Below are 27,562 nucleotides of genomic sequence, written 5' to 3' on the forward strand. Positions count from 1 at the left end.
CAGGTCTCATTTGTGGCACGTGGCATCTTCCTTGTGACATACGAGCTCTAGTTCCCTGACCAGGGATCGAACCCAGGCCCCCTGTATTGGGAGTGCAGAGTTTTAACCACTGGACCATCAGGAAGTCCCTCCTAGGGAGCTTTTAAAAAATCATCCACCCCTAGAGATTCTGATTTAATTGGTCTGGGATGTAATCTGGGTGTCAAGGTTTTGTTGTTGTTTTAACAAACAGACTTTATTTTTTGAAACAGTTTGAGATTGACAGAGAAATTGAGTAGAAAGTATATAGTCCCATATACCCTCTCACCCCCGCCCTGACCCAATTTCCCGTGCTAGTAATCTTGCCTTAATGTGGTACATTTGTTATAACAGATGAGCTAATATCAATACGCTATTATTAGCTAAAGTCCACAGTTTACTGTGCGGTTCACTTTTTGATTTGCACGTTCTATGAGTTTTGAAAAATGTATGTCATGCATCCACCATTACAGTTAAATACAGAATAGTTTCACTGCCCTAAGAATTCCTTGTATTCTACTTGTTTATCCCTCCCTCACCACCACCACCTCCCCTCATCGCCATCTCCCCCAGTGCTTGGCAATCACTTCTCTTTTTTTTACTGGACTCAGTGCATAATCCTTTCAGCGTCTAGATGATTTACAATTCTTTAAATTATTTTAGAAATTAAGATAAAATTGGCATATACCATTGTATAGGTTTAAGGTGTGCATGATGTTGATCTGATATATTTGTATTGCAGTAAGATTGCCATTGTAACAGGAGCTAACACCTCTGTCTTGTTATAATTATTCTTTCTTTCTTTGAGAGGAATAGAGTAGCTTTGTTACTTTTCCAGGCAAAGGGGGAACACAGCAGGCTCGCACCTCAAGAACTGTGCCCCCTTCCCTGGTAAGTAGGGAGAGGTTATATAATCATTGTTGTTCAGTCGATCAGTTGTGTCCACCTCTTTGCAAACCCATGGACTGCAGCATGCCAGGCTTCCCTGTCCTTCACCATCTCCTGGAGCTTGCTTAAACTCATGTCCACTGAGTCGGTGATGCCATCCAACCATCTTGTCCTCTGTCGTCCCCTTCTCCTCCTGCCTTCAACCTTTCCCAGCATCACGGTCTTTTCTAATGAGTCGGCTCTTCGCATCAGGTGGCCAAAGTATTGGAATTTCAGCTTCAGCATCAGTCCTTCCAATGAATATTCAGGGTTGATTTCCTTTAGGATTGACTGCTTTGATCTCCGTGCAGTCCAAGGGACTCTCAAGAGTCTTCAGCACCACAGTTCAAAAGCATCACTTCTTTGGCACTTAGCCTTCTTTATAGTCCAACTCTCACATCTATACATGACTACTGGAAAAACCATAACTTTGACTAGATGGACCTTTGTTGGCAAAGTGATGTCTCTGCTTTTTAATACCTGTTTAGGTTTGTCATAGCTTTTCTTCCAAGGAGCAAGCGTCTTTTAATTTCGTGGCTTGCAGTCACAATCCGCAGTGATTTTGGAGGCCAAGAAAATAAAACCTGTCACTGTTTCCAATTTTTTCTCCATCTATTTGCATGAAATGATGGAACAGGATGCCATAATCTTTTTCACTCTCCTCTTTCACCCTCATCAAGAGAGGGTGTAGCTATTTTCTAAGCCCAGACTGCACTAGGCAGTCAGCTCAGGGACCGTCCTCTACATCAGGCCCTGCCCCGGTTTCCCAGTCGGTCCCGCCTCTTCTTCACCAGATACAGCTCCAACCGGCCCTGCGTCCCTCCTGCCACCAGGGGACGCCGGAGCCTAAGAAGGCTTTCTGACCGCAGAAGGCGACGCTCTAGGTAGCGGCGGCTGCTCCGCGGCCAGTAGCAGCGACGCTCTAGCCCGCAGTGTGCCGGGCGGGCTCTCAGTGGTGCGGCCGGCGGGCGGCGATGGCGGCCGTACGGGGCCTGCGAGTGTCGGTGAAGGCGGAGGCCCCAGCGGGGCCGGCCTTGGGGCTCCCGTCTCCTGAAACGGGTTTGGACCGAGGCGAACCGGAGCCCATGGAGGTGGAGGAGGGCGAACTGGAGGTCGTGCCGGTTCGGCGCTCGCTGAAGGAACTGATCCCGGTACGGGCGGGGGGCGGGGGCGAGGAGGAGGTCGCAGAGCGAGTGTCCCGCGCCCGAGCAAGCCGGAAGGGGAGGCGGGAGGCGGCCGGGGCCGGGGGGAAGTCTGGGGAAGGGGGCACCGGGGCGAGCGCCCTGGGGGCGGGGGCGCCAGACTGGAGCAGAGACGGGGGAGCGAGAGAAAGGACGCCCGGGCGCCCGGAAATGGGTGTTAAGGGGGCTTGAGGAGGAGGGGTCGGAGAGATTGGGGGGGTAGTTGAGATCACCCCCTTCGCTGCCTCTCCGAGCCGTTCTGTGCAAGAGGGCGAGTGAGGAGGGGTAGGGCTTGTCTGGGGGGTGCAGTTTGAGATAAAGAGGGAGCCCCCCCGGGCGGGGACACAACCTGGAGCGGCCAAGAAGGAACTGTCGGGGAGCGGGGCGCTGGCATCCTGCTCCGGTTTAGCTGGTGTTTGTTAAACAGAGCACCCGCGGTTTCCCTCGAGAGGGCTGGGCTTGTCAGCTGCAGAAACTCAGTGTTTCTGTTGTGACTTGAGGGTCATCTCGTCCCCGCGCGCCTTCACTGCTACACCGTGCCTCCAGCATCTCACCCTTCGTGGAATCAGAACATCAGCGAGCCAGCAGTGGTCCTTGGTCCCTCTCTTCTGTCACAGTAGGAATGACGAGAGGTGTTTTGCTTGTCCTTTGGTGGTCTGATGTCCGGTTCTTAGGGCTGATCTCAGGCCTGCGTGGCTCCTCTCCAGTATTGGTACTTAATTTCTCATCTGACCTCGTCCACTTTTTTACCATGTCTGCAAGTGTTGCATTTAAACTGAAATTATGGAAGAAGGTTTTTTAAAAAATGTAGGAGCACTACAGATTGTAAATTATAATGACTCTGGCAACAAAGTTAACATAGTGGTTTACATGTTATCATTTAAATATCACGGAAGTTGTGAAGTAGATGTCATCCCTTCATTCATTCCGTTGGACCTGTACTGTTGCATCCCCACACTTTGTGGCAGGCACAGTCCTAGCCGCTTGATCAAGGTCAGACTCTGTCCTGGAGTTTATGTTCCAGTTGGGGGCCACAGGTTAACTAATAATTTCCCATAGTGGTGAATGCTGTGGAGAAAATAAAACATGTTAATGGGATGGAAGAGTGCAGAGGGAAGCTGTGGAGAGCAGGAAGCAGAATGCCACAAGATCACCAGGAAAGTCCTCTGGATAGCGACATTTCAGCTGGACCCTAAGTGACAGAAAGGAGCTACCCATGTGCAGATCTGGAAGAGTTTGTTCCCAGCAGGGGCAACTTAGTAAACCCAGAGGCTCTGAGATGAGAACAAGATTGATTTATTGGAGAAACAGAAAGTTCTATAGCACAAGTAGAAGAGCAGTAAAAGAGATCAGAAAGGTAGGCAGATGCCACAGAAGAAACCCAGGTCCAGAGAAGCCAGGGGACTTGTACAGTGTCCTGTAACCAGTGAACCTTAGAGCTGTGATTTGAGTCCCCCGGCTGCAGAGTCTCATTGTGTTTTCATTGCACAGTGTAGCGTTTCCCCCAGAAGGTCGAGGTGAGCCTGGACTTTCTGCGTTTCAGTGAAGACTTGTGCCCCATCTGGTGGCCTGGCACAATGAATTTGTCCAGTCTGAGCTGGGGAGATGAGTGACTGTACCTCATCTTGGGTATTTCTCATGAATGCCTTTGGATTTTCATTTACACGGATACCTTCAGTAGATGGAATTACTTTAGGTTGTGGACAGGCTCTGATTTAGAAAAAGCTTCTTGGTAGAGTGGTTGATTGCTACCATGGAGTCGCTGGGACAGGCTTCCTCATAATAAAGGGTTGTCAGGGTGGGGAACAGATTGCTGAAAGGAAGACTGTCCAGAAGGAATGGGTTGTCAGGCTGTTGTTTATCATGTGCTTGTCCTCAGTTGCCTGTTAGCATTTCTCACCCATCCCCTTCGTGTTAGGACACAAGCAGAAGATATGAAAACAAGGCTGGCAGCTTCATCACCGGAATTGATGTCACCTCCAAGGTAAGATACACCGTGATTCATTGATTCATTTTGAGAAGCGGTTGAACTTAATGAGCAAGTCCCTAGGACTTGTAGAGCAGCAGTTATTCCTTACCACTTTTTTTGTCGTTGTTGGATTAAGCCTCTGTAAGTTTATATTTTGTGTTTCACAGTGATGCCTGAGAACATTCAGGCAGCGTTTGTGTGTTCTTGAATCCATAAGAAGATAAAGTAACTAGACGCCTGTGCTTAACCATGTCCAAGAAAAAGTTCTGTTTGTTCCTTTTCCATACATATGTATCTGGCTGTGTCATGCCTTAGTTGTGGCATGTGGGGTCTTTTGATGCCGAGCACAGGCTTAGTTGCCCCACAGCATGTGGGATCTTAGTTCCCCCACAGCATGTGGGATCTTAGTTCCCCGACCAGGGCTAGAACCTGGGTCCCCTGCATTGGCAGGCGGATGTCCCTATCCATTTTTAAAAAAATGTGTAAACTGTTTCCACTTTAAATGAAGCAAAGCATAAAAGTGTCTGGCACATAGTAGGCCTTTAGTAAATGTCTTTATTCCTCACTGATTGAGGCCTAGAAAAATAGGCTTTCATGAATATGTGGCTAAACTTTGAAGGCCAAGCAGACTGAACTGTTTTCACTGCCTGGGAGTATTGCCTTTTATCTGGTGATTGCTGTTACTAGATTATCAGCTTCATTGCAGCTCTTCACAGAACCAGACATATTATTTTCCTTATAATCAGTACTTATTTGTTGCTTTAATTGGTGTTGATATTCAGCTTAAACATTCCTTCTGATTTTAATGTGTGCCATTTAAAGAGTTGAATTAAAACTCTGAATAAATAACACTGTGTTACTATATTGGATGTATGAAAGCAAAAATAAGTATGTCATGCTTGCTTTTTTGTGTTTTATCTGGGTCTCAATCTGTCTCAAATTGCTTAAAGGCAAAAAGAAAGAACTGATCATCTTTTTTGACAGGAAAATAGAATGAAGTGAAGGTGTTTTCTTACTGAAACTGAAAAAGCAGTATGCAATCCTGTTCTTAAGCCTACACAATTTACCATTATTTGAAACAAATATATGGGGGAAAGGGTGGTAGCCAAGAATTGGTACTTTGGTTGTTACCAAAGGAAGATAAACCAGTTGTTTCCAATGGGAAGACTTCAGTGGAGAAAATTAACATAACTATTGGGAAATAACAGAAGTGTTGCTGCCTTACCAATCCCCAGAAGCTTTCTATAGTCAGACCTTCAATTAGTGTGGCAAAGTCAATATACAATTAGTGAAGGTTCCAAAGAGCTATCAGAAACCCACAGTTGGACCTGGGTATATTTTAGCTCTCGGGAAAAAAAAAAAATTAGGAAGCTGATTATTTGGTTTTTCAGAAAGCATCAGTGCTTCTTGTCACTTCAAGATGAAAACTGGCAATTCTGTGGACACAAGTTTAGAATAAAGGAGAGAGTTTCTTGGCTTCAGTGTTATTTTTAAACACAGAAAAAGCTTTAGGGAGTGGACTGCTCAGGCAGACATAACGTGATAGGTGTGATTACCATGCACACAGACGATGTGAAATGGGGGTGGTGGTGGGGCTTCTAGAAATAGCGCCGAGAAAATCTGCCCCTTACCAGCTGAAGTGCCCCTGGCAAACATTGTAACTTTTTTGTGCCTCAGTTTCTGCACAGATACATTGATAGGCACTGAGTCATCCTAGAGATGATGACAGATTGCAGCGTTGGTAGTGTCCACTCTCCCAGTCATCGCCAATACCCTGTTCATTGCAAAAATGAGGCAAGGCACAGTGTCGTTTACACCTTCTGAGTTGCTTGTCGCTGGTGTATCATTTGATGTTTGTGATTTAACTCTCCTCCACATTTCACTTCTTTGGCTTTTTTTCTGCACCTTCTAGGAAGCGATTGAAAAGAAGGAACAGCGAGCCAAGCGCTTCCATTTTCGATCAGAAGTAAATCTTGCCCAAAGAAATGTAGCCTTGGACCGAGACATGATGAAGAAAGGTACAGGGTGTCTGGGGGTTGTTTTCCACAGTTTCCTTGCCACGGCCTTGTGCTTCTGGCCTCACCTCACATGGAACTTGTGAATTTGCCACTTCTGAGGTGGCCTGTTAACGATGAGCTGCATTAGCTGTGTCTCAGTGTTGTGTGTGTGTGTGTGTGTATTCATTTGGCTGTGTCCGAACTTTCAGGAGACTGTCTAAGGAGCCCCAGAGAACATCATGGAGTTGGTGGCAGATCGGCGATTAGAACTGTGGCTCTGTGGGACTGACTCTTACTCTTTTTCTGCTTTATTGTAGAAGTGTTCACTTTCCTTTGCCTTTAAATGTAGCAGGAATGTATCACAGTGAGACTCTTTTAGAGGAGTCCGATTGGGGAGGGATACCGTTAATACGTCTGTTGATACAGGTTTGTGATTTTACTTTATTTTTGTGTTTTATTAAGGTTAAGTATTTTGCTTCCTGAAACTCACCCTGAATTCTTCAATATAATAACCTATCCCAGTTTTTGAAGACAGTTTATAAATAGAAGGGAAAATTATTGCTTCCCTTTTAGAGAGTTCACAGCCATGTTTATTATTCCATAAATGCAAATGATCTCCCTTTGTTGTATTTGCAAATTTGAGACTTGGCAAAGGGCTTCATAGGCAGCCATCTGAATGCACGTTAAAGGTCTGTGCTCTGCTGTGTGAGTTTCTCTAGGTTTGCCTATTTGATAAAAACCTGAGGAATGAATGAAAGAATAGCTGCTATTTGTCGGGAACTTGCTATCTTATGAGGCACTGTGTTAATTAGCACATTACGTATTTGTTTCGTACTCATTTCTCACAACAACCCCACAAGGAATATATTTTTATCCCTATTTTACAAAGAAGGAAACAGGCTCAAAGAAATTAAATAAATGCGCAGGTTTACACAACTGGTAAAAGTGGAGTCAGGATTAGAACCCAGGTTATCTGATTCTAAAGCCTCACTCTTAACTGTTGTGCTCTGTTGCCTTACAGTGTATGACATGATAGCAGAGACCCAGGCCTCCTCGGTCCTTCCCAGTGCTCAGAGTAGCTCAACTCTGGATGCTACTTCACTGTTTTTATTCTGCATCGTGTTCAATTTGGAAACATGACCTTGCTTGCCTCACAGGCTAGGTTTCCAGGCACCTGCTCGAGTGGCTGGCTGTTTCAGGAAAAGTCCTGTGAAGGCCAGGGCCAGCCGTGCAGCTGGTCGTCCATGTGCCTGCACACTGGACCCACACAGACGTCAGGCCTCTCCCACAGCTCCACCTTGAGAGCACCGTGGTTTCACATCATGCCTGTTTACTTCTAGTCCTGGGCGCATTCCATGTGACATCTTGCCTCTGATCTCGTTCATGCCTGTCACCCTGCTGATTTGTCTTTCCTTGTCCCACACTTTGTCTGGTTCAGATGTCATTCCCTCTGCAGCATCCCTGATTACCCACGTCAGTCTCTCTTCCCACCTGTGCTGGGGTTCTTCTGAGCCAGAGCCCTCCTGGGATCCAGTCTCAGTTCTTTAGTGAATGTGGGTGAGTTAGTGAAATTTTTTAGGTCTCATTCTCTTTGTTTATAAAATGGGAGTATGATACCCTCCTGAATAGGATCTCTTCTTTTGGGGTTAAATTTTAATTTAAAAGCTTTTTGAAAAACAATCTTGATTCTGAAGATACTCATAAAAGACTGTAGATCTCCCTGGACTATCAGTGGCTCGTTACAACCTGTTTTTGGCCCAGAAGGCAGCATGGCTTCAGACTGTGTTCTTGAACTCCAGAGAACCCTGCTGCCTTTCCCAGATCAATTTAAATTAGAGTAGGGGGTAGGTTTGGATAAATCTCAGAGTTCCTGTTTTTTCATCTCCCCTGGTAATTCTGTTGTACAGTCAGGGTTAACTGTACCCTAAGAGCGTGGATTCTGAAGCCTGACTGACTGTATTCAAATCTTGACTTGTCACCTTCTAACTCTGTGATCTTAGGCAAGTTATTTAGCCTCTAAGAACCTCAGTATCTTCATCTGTAAAGTCAGGTTAACTTAGTTCTTACAGGGTTGTTGGGAGGTTCTAACAAAATGTTAGGATTCCTAGAGTGGTGCCTGGCACATAGTAAATGTTAGTTATTATTATTATCTGGCATTCTCCATCTTCCAGACAGCCATTTAAGTGGCCCAGCCTCTTGTGAGAATGGGGACATTGGAATAAACATCTCGATTCCTGCAGCCACAGTAAGGTACCGGGTTATTTCTTCTTCTTAATATCAATAGTGATGAAATATACCATTCTATAAGTGCTCCCCACATGCCAGTCACTCTGCTGTGTGGTTAATGTACCCTTTCAGCAACCCCATTGCAGGGAAAGCGTTATCATTTCTGTTTTACTGGTGGGGAAAGGAAGATGCTGAGAGGTTGAGAAACTTGCCCAGGGTCCCACGGGGAGTAAGTAGCAAGGCTGACTTAGAAGGCTGGTCTGACTGAAGCCCGTGTTCCTGACGTCTCTGCTAGTTTCAGGGATGCAGTGTGCTAGACCAGTCTGTACTGAATGCCCTGCTACTCTTGAGTGACTGGGTGTTAAGCAGCTTGGATCTTTTTATCTCCAAGGTCAATGCCCTCATGGCTGAGGGACCTTAGGAGTCACCTGGGTCCCATATCTGGCCTGGTGCTGCAGGCCTTTAGGCAAAGTTCCCAGCGGTCTGTGGCCTCTGCCTGAACAGTTCCTAGTGGTGGCATGATAGCTATTTATGAAGCGGTCAGTCTTGTTTTTGGATACATCTTCATGTTGAAAAGAAATTGCTTTCTAGTAATTTCTATCTGTTAGTTACTGCATAACACTTAGAACAACATGAAGTCATTTCCTCATTCACACAGTAACTCTTCAGGTGAAGGAATGGACAGCCTGTTCCCTGGACTCTCATGTGACAAGACTTTCTGGTCTCCCTCCTTTAGAGCCTGCTCAGTTTCTTGCTGTGCTTCACCGGGTGAGGTGCAGATTCCAGATTTGGTTGGATTTGTGGAGTGCTTGGCAGGACTCTGACCATGGTCTCTGTACTGACCACTTCATAGTAGTCATCTTCTAGTCAGCCAGAGCACCCGTTCTTTCCCCCAGGAACTGCACCTGTCGAAAGAGTCTTCCTCATTGTGTCCTTAAAAAACTTGCCTTTTTCTTTATCCTGATTAAGTTCCATCATGATTTCAAGACTCCGTTTCAACCTGTGGAGTTATGTTCATTTTAATTCTGCCCTTCGGCATTTTAGCTATGCTCCTACCTTTGATATGGCTTCTGCATGTTCATCCAGTTGTTGGTAAATGTCAAACAGGATAATCCCATATCATGCCATGACACAGAGATCCATGAATGGTAGTCTTATTCTATTTTCTGGCCCATCTCTTATTTTATTGTCATGGGGATCTAGATTACGTGCCTTAATAAACTTGAGGTAGAACACCATCTGTGGTCTTCTTTGAATTTCTTGGCCTGCTAATCCAGTCAGGAAAGAGAAGAGGTCAGCTGGGTTGCTGCTTGGCTTATCATTTCCTATGAAAAAGACTTGGTTTCTTAAGGGATCAGAGATTCTGTCTAAGGTGTATTTTAAAAATTTCTGAGAATGACAGTCTTTTTGATCTGTTTGGGAATTTCTCTTTTCTTCTTTTATGAAAGTCAGTATGGGATTAGTCCTCAAGGATTTAAGGTACCTTGCTCCTTCCCTGCAATAATCTTAAGAGATTATTACCCGATTGTGAAATCACTGCTTCGTGTTTTAGTCAGTACAGTGGGGTATAACTCTAAACTAGAGGGTTTGAATCTATTAAAACTATTCCTTGGGGACGTCCCTGTCAGTCCAGCGATTAAGACTCTGTTGCCAATGCAGGGAACATGGGTTCGATCCCTCGTCAGGGAACTAAGATCCCATATGCCACAGGGCGAGGCCAAAAGATTTTAAAAAAAAGACTATTTCTAAAACCCTTGTCACCTGTCTTGGTTTTGGTTCTTCCTTAATGATAGCTGCTGCTGTCCGTTAGTACTGTAGCAAAATTGATCAACAGTCCTGCCCTTTTTCCTGCATCATCTTCCCAAAGCAGTGTTGCTCCAAACACTTGTAAATAAAACCAACCATCAGCATTTTTGTTGAGCCTGTTGGCTCTGGACTATAACCTTTTCTTCTTTAGATGTTAGACAGTTCATGTCCACCAAAGAACATTTGGAGAATGAAGTAAGAAGAGAAGTTGCCCACAGTCTACCACCCAAACCCAGTCATTGTCAGCATTTTGTGGATTTCCTTCTAATCTTTCCCGAGTGTGGACTTTATTTTTGTTTTCCCCTTTGTAGTCATGCCGCTTTCTTTCTCTTCACTTGACAGTCTGTCATCGGCACTTCGTATGTTGTTTTAGAGCCTGACAAAGTTTTTCAGATTCTTACATCTATTCTCTTATATTTGTTAATTTGTCCTTTATCCATCTCCCATGCATGTTCTTTGCAGGTCATGCTCAGCTAAGCTTTGCTGCTTTCTCTTTTCTTGGGATCACCTCTCATACTCTGAGTTACTGTATTTAGTGTCTTCCAGGTTTTTTGATCCTTCTGATCTTAGGCTTGGACTGACTACTACTTCTTTGGATTTTCAGAAATCTGCTTTCCTAAAAACTTGAGTTTTGTGTACTGTGCTTAGTTGCTCAGTCATGTCTGACTCTTTGTGACCCCACGGAATGTAGCCTGCCAGGCTCTTGTCCATGGGAATTCCCCAGGCAAGAGTACTGGGTGGGTTGCCACATGCCCTCCTCCAGGGGATCTGCCCAACCCAGGGATCGAATCCGGGTCTCCCGCACTGCAGGCAGATTCTTGACCGTCTGAGCCACCAAGGAGCCCTTTTTGTACTGCTACCTGTCAGTAATTGGGGTCTTCCCTGTTGGAAGGGAGGATGACTCCCTCACCCCCTTGCTTGCAGTCGGCACTTGGTGAATACCCAGTTCCATCCCCCGGTCCATCTGTTTACTGGCACCTCAGCAGTTAGTCCTCGCTCGTCAGCTGGGCCTGAGTCTAGGTGCCGTCTTTGTTGCTTTGTTTTATTTTAAGCAGTGATGTTGTCAGCAAGGTGACGAAGTGTGGACATTCTGCTTTGGCAGGCTTCCATCGTTTCTTGAGCTTGTCTCATGTATGATTAGTCCTTCTTCATATCAGCATCTCCAAGATTTTCTTCTCTCGCTCCGTAGTCTGTTTCCTCTGCCTTCACCAGGAGCTCTCCTTGTTGTTTGTTACCTTCTTCAGAACCAGCTCTTTACTTCTCATAGGATTCTTTTCTTCCAAAATCATGCCACTTAGTTTCAAGAACTGAGGAGGTTCCCCGGGCTACCCCTTCAGTTTCCCACCCTGCATGTTAGAGTCACTCTGCATGGCCAGTGTGGCTTCCATCTCACTTGGGTCTCTGCTCATGTTTCTTTTTTTTTTTTTAGTATTTACTTACGTATTTGTTTGACTATTCCAGGTCTTAGCTGTACCATGCAAACGCTTATTGAGGCATGTGGGATCTAATTCCCTGCCCAGGGATCAGTCCTGCCCCACTGCATTGGGAGCGTGGAGTCTTAGCTCCTGGACCACCAGAGAAGTCCTTCTGCTCATTGTTGTACTGCTGGGCACTAATAAGGATTAGTGCTAGGATTAATAAATCTTGATATCTCTGTCTTCATGAATCTGAGTTGGCAGAACAATACTTACCCAATTTATTCTGGCCACATTGAATGGGCTCCCATTAAACCTATCTTGTACTCTTCAAAATGACAAAAAAAAAAAAAGGAATTTTTATCTGGAAATGTTCACGTGTATTTTGGGTTTGTTTTAAATAAAATATATGACATATAAAAGCATCCTTAAGAGTCGTGGATGTTGAATTCTTGACAGAACTGCTTTGGAGAAGCTGGGGAGAGAAGGGATACAGAGAGCTTACACAGGGCCTGGCATTATATGCAGCATTTTATTTGCCTCGAATTGTTATAGGAATTTAAGCATAAAGCTAGGTGGTGGATCTAAGGTATTTTTAAAAATATCTTTTCTTTGTTGATGTATTTTTTGATACATTTGTTGATGTATATTTTGATGATCTTTTCTTTGTGATGTATTTCACAATTAAAAAGATTAAATAATGTAAAGTTAACACACAGTTCTGGTAATGCTGGGATTCCTTTTAACCACAGCCTTCAACCTTTCTTCCTTCCTAGAGGTAAGAGCTATTATCAGTGTGGACTGAATTATTCCAGCCTTTTTTTTCTAGATATTTGTGTAAATAAATATGTACCTTTAGAAAATAATTGGTGATATTTATCTTTTTTTTAATGTATGTATTTTTCTGCCTCTTTTTTTTCACTCAGTAATCTGTCTTAGAATCTTTCCATGGTATGTGATAAATTATCTCTTTGTTTTTAACTGCTTGCTTACTGTCCTTTGACTATCATATGGATAAACCCTGATTCATTTGATATGGATAAGCCATAATTTATTACTTTGATAGCTACTGGGTTATTAAAATAGTGCTGCAACGAACATCTCTGTGTGAGCCACTCTGTGAACCCATGTGTTAGGACACATACTGAAGAGAACTCCTAAGCCTATTAATTCATTTGTAATAGGTACTCTGAGTTGCCCTTCAGAGTGGCTGTGCCAGTTCACACTTTCCACCAGCAGAGGCCGTGTCTCATTCTGCCACTAACCGATACTAAAAGACTTAAGTTAAACATCTGGTCAGTGGAAACTGATACCTTGTCTTAAGATGGATTTTCCTGATTAGTAGTAAGGCCAACCATCTCTTGACGTGTTTATTGGCCTTTCCTCTTTCTTTGTGTGTGAATTGCCTGCTCCTGTTCTTTGCCCATTTCTGTTTGGGACTGTCATTTTCTTACTGGTTTGTAGGATTTCTTTACTCCAGTTTCAGACTTTGCTTTACATCCAAGGGCAGTGTCTCTTCTTCTTTTCAGAATTGTCTGGACTAATACACATTTCTCTTTGACATACCTTTAAAAAATATTAGAATCAGTTTATCAAGTTCAGTGTATAATCCTGTCGCATTTGATATTCCTTTAATTACTACAGGTCATTTTGAGGAGAAGGTATCGTGTATATTATAAGCACCACTTGTTTAATCTTTCTCAGCCTAATAAGCCCATTCTGAATTAAGTCATTTGTTTAATGCTCTTGTTGTGTGATAAAAACTTAAAGTTTGCCTTGCTGTCAAGTCTTATTTTCTCTTGAAATAATTGTCATCTCTTTCAGCATATTCTTTTTTTTTTTTTTTTTTGTGCCATGTGACATGTGGGATCTTAGTTCCCTGGCCAGAGATGGGACCTGTACCCTCTGGAGTGGAAGCACAGAGTCCTAACCACTGGACTGCTGGGGAAGTCCCAGTGTATTTCTCTTTAACCGTGTTATCTGAACTGTCATAAAGGGGTGCTGGTGGGCTGTGCAGCAGCAGGTGGGAAAATCCTCTCATCTTTTCTGTGTCCTGTTTTCCTAGCAATCCCCAAAGTGAGACTGGAGACAATCTACATTTGCGGAGTAGATGAGATGAGCACCCAGGATGTCTTTTCCTATTTTAAAGAATATCCTCCAGCTCACATCGAGTGGTTGGATGATACCTCCTGTAAGTACCCCCAAAGTGTTCTGTTGAATATGCTTTCATATATGATTTTAAAAGAATTCTTGCCATCTCAAATGGTGAACGATTGTGGCCAGACTATGTCTAACCTCTGCCTTCAGCCCAGGAGAGAAAAATTTCCCACTGATGAGAACCAGAGTCCTTGTACATTAGCCAGCCTGCCATATCATTTTCCATAAGTGTTCCGAGGCAGCTCAGGGGTGGTGGTCAGGCCGCTGGGAGGTTGGTTGCTGGCATCTGAATCCAGGTACACAATTGTGACCCCTCCTGACACCCACAGTTTCCCAGCAAAGGCGTGAGTCCAACTGCATAGACTTGGGGCTGCCCTGTCAGGGCTTTCAGCTTTGTCATTGCAACAGCTTTTCAGAGTGCTGTCTCTGACCTGGAAATAGACCAGAGCCCTCTGACGCTGTGCCAGACCTCTCACCTCTGCTTGCTCTGGTCTGTGTTCTCTCGAGCTTCATCTGCTGGTTCTAATCTGGGGCTGTTCCGCTTGTGAGCTAACTGTGATTTCTGACTTGTGTTCCTACTCTCAAGTCTAGTCTGACCTTCGGTACCCACTCTGCTGGCTTCTGGTCCTGACTCACTTCTAGTCTAGCATCATTTTCTGCCAGCATGCTGACCTGGTTTTCCCAGTTTTTCTGGCTGCTTTCTTTAGATGTTAAATCACCAAAAGAAGAAACATGACTGAGTTAAAAGATTTTTCTCCTTTTTTCTGTTTGCTTAACTTAGACCATCCAGATCAGGGGTTGGCAAACTTTTTTTTTTAATAAAAATAAAAGACCGGATAAAAGATATTGTAAGCTTTGCAGACCATATATATTCTCTGTGGAATCTACCCAGCTCTGCCATTGTAGCATGAAAACAGCCATAGACCATATAATTGAATGAGCCTGGCTGTTTTCTGTAAAACTTTGTTTGCAAAAACAGTTGGCAGGTGTATAGTTTATTGTATGTTACTTATAACTAAATAAATAAAGTACAAATATAAGTAGATAAATGGATGGATGATGGATGAATGAATGAATAATGGGTCATGGGCTAGATTTGCTAACAGCTGATTTAACTAATTAAAACTATCTATCTAAGCAATGTTAGAGGGACCCTTAGCGTTGTCCAGCTCACTCCCTCATGTACATCAGAAACGGGGGAAATTACTTGCTCAAGACCATGTATCATATTGGGCTTCCCTGGTGACTATGGTAAAGAATCTACCTGCCAGTGCAAGGGACCCAAGTTTGATCCCTTGAGTCTGGAAGATCCCCTGGGGAAGAAAATGGCAACCCACTCCAGTATTCTTGCCTGGGAAATCCCATGGACAGAGGAGCCTGGCAGGTGACAGTCCATGGGGTCACAAAAAATTCAGATATGGCTTAGTGACTAAATAACAGCAACAACAATGTAGCATGTTATTAACAAAAAATGAGAATCTTTAGACCTTCATTTCCCAAACTGAGATACAGGGGTAGCTTAAGTTTGAGAAATGCTGCTTTAAAGTTGATCTTCTCAAGACCTTTTTCTTGCTAAATTCTCTTAAAGGAGCAAAATAAATTGGTTGCTGCAAAGCCAAGTAGCTGTCACTCCTCCATTCTATATATGCCATGGGTGCCCTCATCACCCACACTTTACAGTAGGGAAACATCATGTAGCATGTCTGGATGACAAGGAAGAGCAGAGGGCTTCCATGTGAGGGGCAGAAGAATAAAGGATAAAGGACATTTGTTTGACATTTTCATCATCGTCATCAGAAACTGCTAGCACTTACGTATAACACTTCCTGTATGCCAGGCATTTTTAATATATAGGACTTTTTTTCATGGAGTACCTGACCAGTATTTTGCGGGACCCAGTTTGGAGTACTTCTCTAGGCTAATCTTATTAAAGAAGTTTTTTACTACCAGATTCTATACTTCTTTCATTGGTTGGTCTGTACATTTATTGATGCCAGTCCGTAGCTGAATGATACTGTAGCAGTGAATATAATGTAGTCTCTGCTGTCAGGAAACTTAATCACTTGGATGTGATGTGTTATTTTACATCTCATTTTAGGTAATGTGGTTTGGTTGGATGAAATGACGGCCACGAGAGCCCTTATCAATATGAGTTCTCTGCCAGCCCTGGATAAGATAAGAAGCAAGGATGCCAATGAGGAAAAGTCATCTGAGAAAAGTAAAAAAGGTAACTGACTACAGAGGAGGAACTTTGGGGCTGAAGGTCCTATTCTTTACAATTTGAATTCTGTGCAGTGTTAACGTAGTATCTCATTGCCAGTTATTTCTGAAACAAGCTATGATGCTTTGGATCATTAATAAAGAGGAGGAGACAGTGTTAGACTTTTAATGTATGTGAGATGGAGTGAAGATTCATCTTGTCCCTCACATTCCATTTTAGACAAGCAGGAAGACAGTTCTGATGACGATGAGGCTGAAGAAGGAGAAGTTGAAGATGAGACCACAAGTGATGTAGAGGTCAGTAGAGGGCACAGGTGTCTGTGAGGTTTCCCTGTAAACAGCTGCCTACAGCCTTGATACCTGAGCGTTAAGGCTTAGGATAGGACGTTGTGTTCTTCCGCTGACTAGCACCATCGAACCCCCTGAGGGGGGCCCAGGCTCTTCGCCTTTTAAGTTCTTGTGGGTGTAATGAACGATTCATCTTGAGACCTTAGTATTCACACTTCTGTATGAAAGGAAATGGTTTTATTGAGAAAGACTTTGCAGTGCTATCTAATCAGTAAAATTAAGGAATAGCAAGTAATGGTGTATCTCCTAATGGCATATGGCATATGTACTATTGTTGGAAATATTAAAGTGTATTCATTTTTAAATTATTTATTAAGTGCCTACTATATACCAAATTCTAGGTGCTGGGGATATAGCGTCAAGCAAAACAAAGTCCTTGCCCTGTTGGAGCCTACATTCTAGTGGGGAAGACAGACAATACACAGATACGCAGATATGTAATGTAATGTCAGGAAGTGATGAGTGCTATGAAGAAAAGTAAAGAAGGGTAAGCGGATAGTCAATGATGGAGATGATTCTTTTAGACAAGGTGGTCAGGGAAGACCTCTGACTTAGACATTCTGCAGAGGAACTGGTGCTGTGATGCTTATGGGTTTTATTAAAAGTAGATTGCTTCCTTAATCCATGGTATCTTTGCTACTGAATGAACATGAAAAAAGGCTTTAATTTTTATATCGAAAATGCTCTTTTTTTCTTAAGTTGGACACGTTGTCGCAGGTAGAAGAAGAGTCGCTGCTGAGAAACGATCTTCGTCCAGCTAACAAGCTTGCTAAAGGAAATAGGTTATTCATGAGATTTGCTACAAAAGGTAAATGATAATTGGTATTGATTTTAAAAAATAATTTTATTTGTTTATTTTTGGTTGTGCTGGGTCTTCCTTGCTGCTCGGGCTTTTCTCTAGTTTTGGCCAGTGGGGGCTCCTCATTGCGGTGGCTTCTCATGTTGCAAAGCACAGGCTCTAGGGTGCCCAGGCTTCAGTAGCTGTGGTGTATGGGCTCAGTGGTCGTGGCTTCTGGGTTCCAGAGCACAGGCTCAGTAGTAGTGATGCAGGGACTCAGTTGTTCCTTGGCATGTGGGATCTTCCTGTATCAGGAATCTAAACCGTATCTTCTGCATTGGCAGGCGGATTCTTTACCACTGAGCCACCAGGGAAGCCCCTGACTTTTATTTTTAATGAAGTGATATTTATTAAGTGACGCCTTCTCTTTTGAATTGGAACTTAGACCAAGTAATCTCAAAGATCCTTCAAACTGTAACATTCTACACTTAACAAAATCGATGACTTGCTGCCTGAGTTGGAATTTCAGACACTGAAAGTGGATAATAGCTATTTGTATACTTTTGTGATATCTGGCTAAAGTAAGTTATTTTCTGTTAAAGCTGGTTTGCCCCATATGCTTTTCAGCCAATTTATCATCTGAACTATGAAAAATTTTAAAAATTTCATGTATCACGGCAGTGTCTTCCTAGATGTTGCTAATAGTACCTTTCAGCTCTAATTCTCAGAAGAATTAAATTAAAAGCCTATTAATAATTCATAAGGCCTTTTATGCACAGTGATTTTGATATGCATTAATAATGTGGGAGGAGTGGTTTTGAGTCAATTGAGAGTTATTGGAAATGACAACCCTTCACCCCTGAATACTTTAGTAAGTATTTCTGAAGAACAAGGACTTTGTTTTACACAGTCATCAAAATTAGGAAATTTAACATTAGTGCCATTCTGTTATCCAGTTCATAGTCTGTGTTCAGATTTTACCAGGACCCCCGCAGTGTGCATTAAAACTGCCTGGCACACATCGAGTGCAGTATGTGGGCAGTCTTTGATGATGACGACGACAGCGACGATGATGATTGTCAAGTAAATTTGGGTTATTCTTGGTACTCCTTCCGTGCTACACTAGGGTCCACTCCAGGACTGGGCGTTTCAGTCTGCCGTGTTCCCTCAGTGTCCCTGAATGTGGAGCCACTCCTCTGCTGTGTTTTCCTTGACTGAGACATTTTTAAAGAGAACAGGCTCATTATTTTGTAAGCTGCCCCTTAGTTTTGGTTTGTTTGATGTCTCCTTGTAATTAAATTCGAGTTGTGTGCTTACACCACAGAGATTGTGTCATTCTCAGTGTGTCGTATCAGGAGGCACATTGCATTTATTTGTCCCCTTCCTGGGGATGCTAACCATTATCTCCTGGTTAAGGTGACAGTCGCCAGGTTTCTCACTGTAAAGTTACTTTTTCCATTTATAATTTGGAGTTTTGTGGAGAGATGCTTTGAGGCTATGTAAATAGCCTGTTCCTCATCAGATTGCCATACAGGAGCTTTAGATCCATTGATGATTTTTTAACTCTCTCATTTACTAGTTGGCACTTAACTGTAAGGGGGAGCTTTCCCTTTTTACCCATTTATTGATGTATTTACCTGTTTTTTTAAAAATGCATTTACTTGTTTATATTAGTTTAGATTCGTGGAGTTTTATTCAGTGGGCTATCATTCCTTCTGTCATTATTTGGATTCACAGGTTATTTTGGATCTTATCAGTAGAGCCTCTTCACACTGTTCTTTTGACACGCCTGCGTAATTCTTTGAGTACTTTCTTGCAATTATGGCACAAGGCGCCATCTTGGTTTGCCAGTCTCAACTTGTACTTTCCTAGTCCCAAATCTGGAACCAGCCGTTTCTCCAAGGCGCTGGTGGGCGTGTTTTTCGTAGGGTGCACATTCTGGTTTATGCCTCTAGGTTTACCTGGAGCACTGGGTGCACTCTCGTCGGTACTCATCTTTTGTAGTGAGTGCGTGCCCATGGAGTTGTCAAGAGGCCTTTATATTGTGAAGATATGTGTGTTCACTGAGCACCTTTTCTGCCTGTTAACTGGCATTTTACCTTGATAAATGGGATCTGTTCTCCTTTTGCTTACTTGAGTGCATGGTTTACCAAATACATGGACCTATGTATAATCTGTTTCTTGGACCCTGATTCTGTGTTACTAGTGTGTGTCGTTCAGAAACGAGTGTCATCTTTCGGAGGGCAATGAAAGTGCCACCTCTTCTAAAAGCCTTTTTGATTCCTGAACACTGGTGATAACCTACACTCTCTTTCGCTTCTTGGGAATTGCGTTGTTGTTGTTGTTATTGTTGCTGGCATTTTCTCTTTGAAGTCAGCTCCCCGGCAGCAGCTTAACGTCATTCGTCTCTGAGTTTTGCTCCCCCCTCTCGACACTGCACTGCTTTAGGAGGACTCAGAGTGGTCGTAGTGCATCTTTCTCTTCTGTAGGCAGAGTGTGCTGATCTGATCCCAGCTATGAAAACATTCTGTTTGTTCAAACCCATTTAGCATTGCCTTCACACTCGCAGGGAGTCCTTGGTAACTGTTGTAATTAATTTTTAGATGACAAAAAGGAACTTGGAGCAGCAAGGAGAAGTCAGTATTACATGAAATATGGGAATCCAAATTACGGAGGCATGAAAGGAATCCTTAGTAACTCTTGGTGAGTCCAAAACCTTAAATACAACAGTTTATATAGTACTTAAGCTTTTCATAATCCTTCAGGGATCTACATTAGTTGGTATTCTTCAGCGGGTATTCTGCAGTGGACTGTCAGCACCGTGTGTGGATGGACATGAGGAAGACAAGAAGAAAGCGCTCAAGGCTTTTAACTGTGGTAAATGGTGTGAGAATGCTGAGTTTCAGTTTCATGCGACATGTCTCTGTGTCAGCACCTAACGTCGCGTTAGGGTGTAGTTGACATTAACTAGTGGACGTCGAGGCCCTTCCTCTTGGTTTTTGATTCTGTGCTTATTTTGGCGATGTTGCAGGAAGCGGAGATACCATTCCCGTCGCATTCAGCGGGATGTTATTAAGAAGAGAGCCCTGATTGGGGACGACGTTGGCCTGACGTCCTATAAACACCGACATTCCGGTAGTTGCCTGCTCAGCTCTTGGGTAGACACATGTTTGGCTCCCGAAATGACATTTTTATCCTTAATACAGTCCTTTAAGGTTCCAAACTTTATCATCCTCTCTTCCTTGCCCTCACCCTCTGCCAACATATAGGAAAGTAAGTCAAGTCACAGTTAATTTGAAATTGCCCATACAAAGAGGTCAAATGATTTTATAAAAGCTATTCTAACAATAAAGGCAAAATGTAGGAAAAATTAAAACTTTTCCTACGGAATCTAATTTTCCTAATTAATAACAAAAGCTGCATGAAAAAATTTTTTAATTATTTTGTCAGACGAGTTGATTTTATTGTTCTTTTGTCTGATGATGAAAATAAGCTGCTGTGTCTAGTACTCTGCTTATTGGCTTCTGCACGTGAATGCCGCAGTGAAGTGGGATACAACACGGGTTTCATTTTGGTTTTTGTTTGTCTTTTTTCTTTTCTTCTTTTTCTGTTCCTTTGTCTCCCTGGGGCTCCCACCTTCCCACCCTTCAAATCTCCCTTTCTTCCCCGCTTTCTTTCTTTTGGTGCTTATCCTTAAAGAACTGTTTTTACTATGTTTCATAGAGATTTGTTTTTGTGTTGAAACTGATCTGTGAAAATCTACACACTTTGTAGGACCAGCCAAGTCAGCACAAACACAGAGTGACAGGCATACACTTTTATCTTTGTAGTAGGGACGGGCAGAGGTGAAATCTATACATTCTAATTTAATGTCAATGCCCAAACTTGGATATTTGAAACCTACATCTTAATGCACATACTTTTCTGTTAGACAGTTAAGCTTTTCCAATTTCACTTACTTTAAGATATTTTTATCATATAATCTTAGTATTCATATCAAAGCAATTAAAAAGCAAAAAGATAAGAACTGATTTCATTTTACATTTTTCCTATTTGTCTCTTTTCACAATAAATATAACTGTTGTGGACATATATTTTATATTGTGCTTCTTCCATTTATAAGCATTTTTCCATGACCTTTAAAGGCACATTTCATTATTCATGGCGGTTATGTTCTGTAAAGTCACCGTGATCATTGAAAACCATTCAGAGACTCTTAATCACACTTTCTGTCAACTGATCAATATAGAACCTTAATTTGATGTATGTTTCTGATTAAGGACACCTTATTTAATACATGTTGATTCATTAACGTTGAACTCAAGGGCAGCAGCCCTGGAACTCAGGCCCAAACAAAGCCTGTCTCACACATGTGTTGTCTCCATAAGGCATATCACAGCCTTCTTGTATTTAGGAACACTAGACAGCTTTGGAATTCTGCTCGGAGGCTGTTTGAAACAGGGAAATTGTCAATAAAAATCACAAAGGTGTTAAGAAGTAGCACTCATGGACTGCAAAAAGGACCCTTGTTTACAGTGTTTGAGCGCTGCAACAGAAAGGCAGGACAGACCTTGTTTCCCTGCACCTGGGAACTTGCATGGCTGGTGTCTCAATTTTTGGGGGCTCCTGTGCATGTCCACAAATGACCACAAAAGTGCCATGGGTGTTGGTTGTGGAATTACAAATAAAATTGGCAGATTCATAAATCTAGAATCTGTGAATAATGATGAGGGTCTGTATTTTAGATAACTTTATAAAATTGCATCAGGCTGCTAGGCCATCCTTTACCTAGATATTCATGTGTTGTAGGGGTCAGAATGGTAACCAGATCAGCACTGTTAGAGACAGTGCTCCAGTAAACTCTTAGGATGGGAATCTCATCTTCTACAAAGGTCACTGATACAGAACAAAAGATCAGGTGTTAGTATTCATGCTTTTACTAATAATGATTTTTGGTTAAATTCCTTAGGACTAGTGAATGTTCCTGAGGAACCTATTGAAGAGGAAGAAGAAGAGGAGGAGGAGCAGGACATGGATGCCGACGACAGAGTGGTGGTGGAGTACCACGCGGAGCTCCCGGCCCTCAAGCAGACCCGGGAGCGGAGCGCGTCCAGGCGGTCCAGCGCCAGCAGCTCAGACTCTGATGAAATGGACTATGACCTGGAGCTGAAGATGATTTCCACTCCTTCACCAAAGAAGAGCATGAAAATGACCATGTATGCTGATGAGGTGGAATCGCAGTTGAAAAATATCAGGTAAAAATATTCTTTTCTTTTTATCACTGCTAGCTTTTAATTTGATTGAAATCCGATTACTAACTTCTTCTTAGTACCTCTTAATTTTGTAATCACTTTTTTCGGTTCTAATTTCAGCCCTTTATAGAATTTGAGTAAAAGCATCTGGTTTTTCCTCTTAATGAACAAGAAATGATCCTTGTTATAAAAACTATGAATGATACAGAAGGTGAAGTCACCTGTAATCTCATCCTCCCCTAAGAGAGTGACTGTTAGCAGTTGGGTAAATAACTTTATTGTCAGCTTTACGTGTATATATAACATATGGGGAAATTATAGATGCATTTGTACAAAAGTTATACTGTTTATATTGTTTTGAAATATGCTTTTTCCATTTAATATAGTGGAGACATTTGCTCTTTTTTCAACTATATGTAGTCCCTGTTTCCAAATGTTATCATTTGTTGAACCAATCCCTTCCTGTTGGACGTTTAGATTTCTGTTTTTTTTTTTTTTGTCCACATCCTGCAGCTTGAAGGATCCTAGTTCCCTGACCAGGGATTGAACCTGGGCCCTCAGCAGTGAAAGCATAGTGTCTTAACCACTGGACCACCAGAGATTTCCGTAGATTTCTGTTTTCTTACTGTTGGACTAACTAGATACATTCCAGTTATTGTGCAAAACAATGCACATGCTTTAAAATGTGGTATGGCTAAATTTCCTTCCTAAAAGATTTTACCCACTCACATTACCACATGTTACCTAGATATTCACCAACCTTAGGTATTATCACTGTGATTTTTGGTATTCATGGACAAAGAAGTACATTCTTTGATAACTAGTGGGGCTGAGCAGATTCCTGAAGGCAGAGAGCATAGGCATGTCTCAGAGGGCTGGAGGCTAGGGTGCTCTCTTAAGAGTTCCTGATGGTGTGTTTGGGAAAAGGGAAGAAGAAACTTGTAAGCTGGTTGATTTGTATGGCTTTGTTCACATCCTTAGTTTTTAGAGAACTTTCCAATGGCAAATGCTGCCAGAATAATGCCCTTGCCCTGACACAGTGGGAGAGGTCTTCCCTTTAAAGAAAGGGATTGTAGGCTATCTTATATCTTGACTACAACCAGTTCACAGCCCGGAGAAGCAGAGGCCTTCAGTCCTTCGCAGGCCTCTACTTAGGCCTGTGTCCCAGGAGAAGGGCAGGCACAGTTATGTGCTTTGCGATCACTCCCAGATACTGCATGTGGAAACCACCCCAGAAACCTCGGGGAGCTGCTTACCCCGACTGGCCTCTTTGGCAAGCCGGTCGTGACTTTTGTGAGCAAATTACTACTGGTGTGTGGTGTTATTAAGTGAATGTTGGCCGTATTAGATTGGATTTCTTAAATTGCTTTTTTTCCAGAGTATGTGAGATGGTTGTGTGAGTGTTGCCCCACAGTTCAAGCTGCTTTACTGTACCCCTGCCTCTCTTTTTTAAGGAATTCCATGAGGGCAGATACTTTATCCACAAGCAATATAAAAAACCGAATTGGTAACAAATTGCCAGCTGAGAAATTTGCAGATGTCAGACATTTGTTAGATGAAAAACGTCAGCACACACGTCCACGGCCGGCTGGCAGCAGTACTAAAACAGGTATTGTTGTTCGGTTGTGTTCCTGGGCTCTGTCCTGAGCTCCAGAAGCAAATGCAGACAGGGGAGGCTCTTCAATAAAACACTGTCATTTGGAGACCAGTTTAATTGTCTGGATTCATCACTTCTAAATTTTGGGTTAGGCACTGGAACTTGAGGGCATGAAATTTAATCAGATTTTTGCAATATTAGCTTTTGATATTTTTGTCCCAACAGTGATTTTACTCTGTATGTCATTGGTATACATAAGGGTAATAGAAATTAGGTCGAAGTATTGTATAAATGGTTAAGAATTTGAACTGGTGAGTTTATATGTGCAGACACGCACATAGCAGGCCATACCCACCGTGTGCCCGGGCTAGGCACTGGGGGTGTCATAAGTCTTCCCAGGGGATGCCAGCTCATCATAGACTCCGATGCAGCAGCCTAAGGGCACATGTTCAGGTAATTCCTCCTGAACCTGAATGGAGTGAGTGGCCCGGTAGGCACTATGAGCAGTGGGCTGTGGGAGCGAAGAGGGGAGTGGGTCTTTTGGGGGAAAGCCTGTTGTGGGAGGCGTCTCAGAGCAGGTGGCAGTGGAGTGAGGCCTCGGAGAGGAAACAGGATCTCAGTCACCAAACCGAGTTCTTTGCGGTGGGAAGCAACCTGATCTTCTGATGAAAATGTCCAGCCTTGTAAAGGAGGAAGACTCAGCACTGGGAGGAAAGGGAAAGAAGCCATGGGGCTCAGGCCTGAGGGGCTGAAAGATGGGGGTGCTGTTCTCAGAGAGCAGAGTGAGGTGGGAGAAGGCCCAGCACAGGGACTTGCTCATGACTGTTTGTGTTGTTGCTATTAGCATAAGAAAGCTCCAGAGGATTGGCAGATTCTGGAGGGGTTGGAGGAAAGGCAGATTTGATTTGAGACAGCTTCCCCTGATCCTTTGCTTTTTGTCGGTCTCATTACCTTTATTGTTCAATGTAATAGTCTTTATTGACTGGCTTCTTATATGTTCAAAGAATGGGGCTTCTGCCCTCAGGGAGCGTGCAATATTTCTCATTAGCTGCACTGTTTGTTAATTATTTGCTCTTGATTCTACTATTTAAAGAAGAAAAAAAAAAGACAATTCTGCCTCAAAAATTCCTTTCTGAAGCAGTCAGCTAAGGTTTCCCCCAGCTGCGAGCCCCTGTGGGTTCTCACTTGAATTTTCCTGGGAGAATCCAGGCTGTGTAGAGGGAAGGCTTTTAGAAGCTTGGTAGTGCTGGGCCCCATGTCCTCACTCGGGAAGATCTCAGATTGGCAGTACAGATGACACAGTATAGTCACGTGGTCACAGCAGTGCTTTTTTCTTTTTCTAGATATACGCCAGCGATTAGGAAAAAGACCATATTCTCCGGAAAAGGCTTTCGGTAGTAATCCAGTTGTTCGGAGAGAGCCCTTTTCTGATGTGCATAGTAGGCTGGGTGTTCCCAGGCAGGATGTTAAAGGCCTCTACTCTGATACTCGAGAGAAGAAGTCAGGTTGGTAACAGTGGGGACTGATGGGGAGGGAACTGGGTAAGAGTAGAGACCATGGGCGCAGCATGGAAATCCTTTGTTGATACAGGACAGAAGCAGCACAGGAGAAAAATAAATTATTTTTCCCTCTTCCATTATAATCATCGTAACAAAAACGGTAACAGTGTGGGAAACAGAAAGCAGGAAACAAGACTCACCCCTGAGTCTTTGTGATTAACACGAATACTTTTTAGTTCCCTGCTGTTCCAACCTTTGTCCGTATACATATCGTACTTTTTTCATATAGCATTTTATCATGATCATTTTTCCATATAAGTTATAGCCTTTATAAATAAAACTTTTAATTGCCTTATCGTGTGGCTATCCTATCAAATTCTATGTATTTGTCTATTGTCAAATACTAACATTTTAGAAAGTGAACGGAGAGTTGGCAGAATCTCAAAAGTTGACAGGGTAGCAGGTCCGTGAATTTGCAGCATGCTGTAGGTGGGGATGGCCTGGGAATGGCCCGCTCCTGACAGAAGGAAGTTGTGCACAGGTGGTTGTCTCAGCAGACAGGGGCAGAGGGAGCACAGGCAGCCTCCCAGCTCATTCTGATGTATCTGGTGTGGGGGTTTTGGTGGGGGGTGCGTATCCCCGAGCTGGGAGAATCTCCCAGCAGGTCCAGTTCCCTGTCTGCCGGCAGGGAACTGGGAGGACCTGCCCAGGGCTGCTCCCTGGTTGCAAGTGCCCCAGAGCCCCCCTCCCCTAGTGTTCCCTGCACGTGAGGCATTGCAGTGCCCCTCTTGCTCAGCATTAACTGCCAGAGCTGAAATGCCTTCTCACCCACACAGGTAGCTTATGGACTCGCTTAGGATCTGCACCCAAGACCAAAGAAAAGAACACGAAGAAAGGGGATCACAGGGCGCCGGGCACAGAGGAAGACGACTCGGAGCTGCAGAGGGCATGGGGGGCTCTGATTAAGGAGAAAGAACAGTCTCGCCAAAAGAAGAGCCGCTTAGATAACTTGCCATCTCTCCAGATCGAAGTCAGTCGGGAAAGCAGCTCTGGCTCAGAGGCTGAGTCCTGATGCCCTGGAGGCCGAGGCGGCCGCCCTGAAACCTGACAGTCTTGCGTAGGGCGGGGCGCACAGTAGGACCCCCTCCTTGGGAGTTGGCGCCCCTCCCCTCTTGCTCATGCAGTCGCCCTCCGCTCTTGCTAGTTCAGCAAGACATCTTAGGAAACGTGACCTGTTTTGAAGGGCATCCATCTAATCTTTTTGCTGCAGAGTTACAATTCTGGGCCCTTGATTCTTTTCCCACCACCCCACAAGCTTTACCCATTGAGGAAAAGGCAGCCCTCCAGATTTTGTAGACATTTTTTTCTTAATATTTTTAACATTGTGTCTTTTAAGAGAAAAGTTTTACACAGTTCATCCAAAGAGCAGAGAACTGAACTTCTCACTATTGCCTTGGCCCTGACAGCTTTACCAGCACCCTTTTTCCAAGAAAAGTCAATTCCCAGGTGCTTATCGGACAGCCTTCGAGAGGAAAAGACTAGGGAAGCTGCCAGCTCACCCTTCCAGGATCCTAGTGTGGGGGCTTACTCACATGGACCTGACCTCAGAGGCGCAGCCGTGCTGCCCGGGTAGATCAGAGCTGCAGCGCCGACCGCCCTTCGTTCCTCCCCGGGGATCTCTGTCAGGAGCCTCGTTAGCAATCAGCTTGAAGTGAAGATCAAGTTCAGTGCTGTGGGGTTTTTAGGAACAAAAAACTGTGACTTCTGGATTTGGGGTGGATTTTCGTGCTAGGGGTGGGGTCATGGGTTAATGTTGAAAATTTGTAAGTCTGTATTATGTTTAAAAAATACTGATGATTTGAAAGTTTAAATTTTTAATTTTTATATGTGAAAATACTTCCTGTTGGCCTCCAGGGAAGCTCGAGTGGTGTCTTCTTATGTGCTGTTAAATATATATTATATACTTTGGAAGAAGGCAAAGAGAGGCGTCTCATTATTTTTAAAGGATCCTAACTGTAGAGTCTGTCTGTTATACATAGAGTTTAAGTTCCTCTTTGGCCAGTGAAAGCAGGAAAACCTGCCCCTGAGATGGGAACCTGTTGTGTGTGATCACTTCAGAAGTGATGCACTGCTGTTTATCCTTTCTGTCTCCCAAGTTCTGGCCCCTGAGGA

At 43.5% G+C, this 27,562-nt stretch overlaps 1 protein-coding gene and 1 long non-coding RNA gene across 7 annotated transcripts; both read left to right on the top strand.

Annotated features, from left to right (window-relative positions):
* Window positions 1-1,896: 1,896 nt before the first annotated feature.
* Window positions 1,897-27,370, top strand: NCBP3 (nuclear cap binding subunit 3). 6 transcript variants are annotated; one of them, XR_015148055.1, is made up of 14 exons: window positions 1,897-2,096; window positions 4,045-4,110; window positions 6,008-6,113; window positions 13,605-13,730; window positions 15,795-15,923; window positions 16,137-16,213; window positions 16,606-16,751; window positions 16,964-17,072; window positions 19,646-19,745; window positions 20,074-20,177; window positions 22,012-22,297; window positions 23,749-23,903; window positions 25,235-25,396; window positions 26,227-27,370. XR_015148055.1 is itself a non-coding variant. In XM_086359582.1 (13 exons), exons 1-13 carry the CDS (start codon window positions 1,920-1,922, stop codon window positions 26,460-26,462), a joined length of 1,833 nt encoding a protein of 610 aa, XP_086215708.1. In that variant the 5' UTR covers window positions 1,897-1,919; the 3' UTR covers window positions 26,463-27,370. The 6 variants fall into 6 exon arrangements, 4 of the variants coding, with proteins under 4 accessions (XP_086215708.1, XP_086215709.1, XP_086215711.1 ...); XR_015148056.1 differs by having other exon boundaries at window positions 16,982-17,072; XM_086359582.1 differs by lacking the exon at window positions 16,606-16,751.
* Window positions 8,243-11,964, top strand: LOC147352271 (uncharacterized). The gene is made up of 2 exons (XR_015148067.1): window positions 8,243-8,342; window positions 11,586-11,964. It is a non-coding gene; the product is annotated as an uncharacterized LOC147352271 (long non-coding RNA).
* Window positions 27,371-27,562: the final 192 nt, after the last annotated feature.

The sequence above is a fragment of the Bos grunniens genome, chromosome 19, assembly GCF_055505025.1.
Source record: "Bos grunniens cultivar Pamir isolate PY7600 chromosome 19, Bosgru_T2T1.0, whole genome shotgun sequence".
NCBI lineage: Eukaryota > Metazoa > Chordata > Mammalia > Artiodactyla > Bovidae > Bos > Bos grunniens.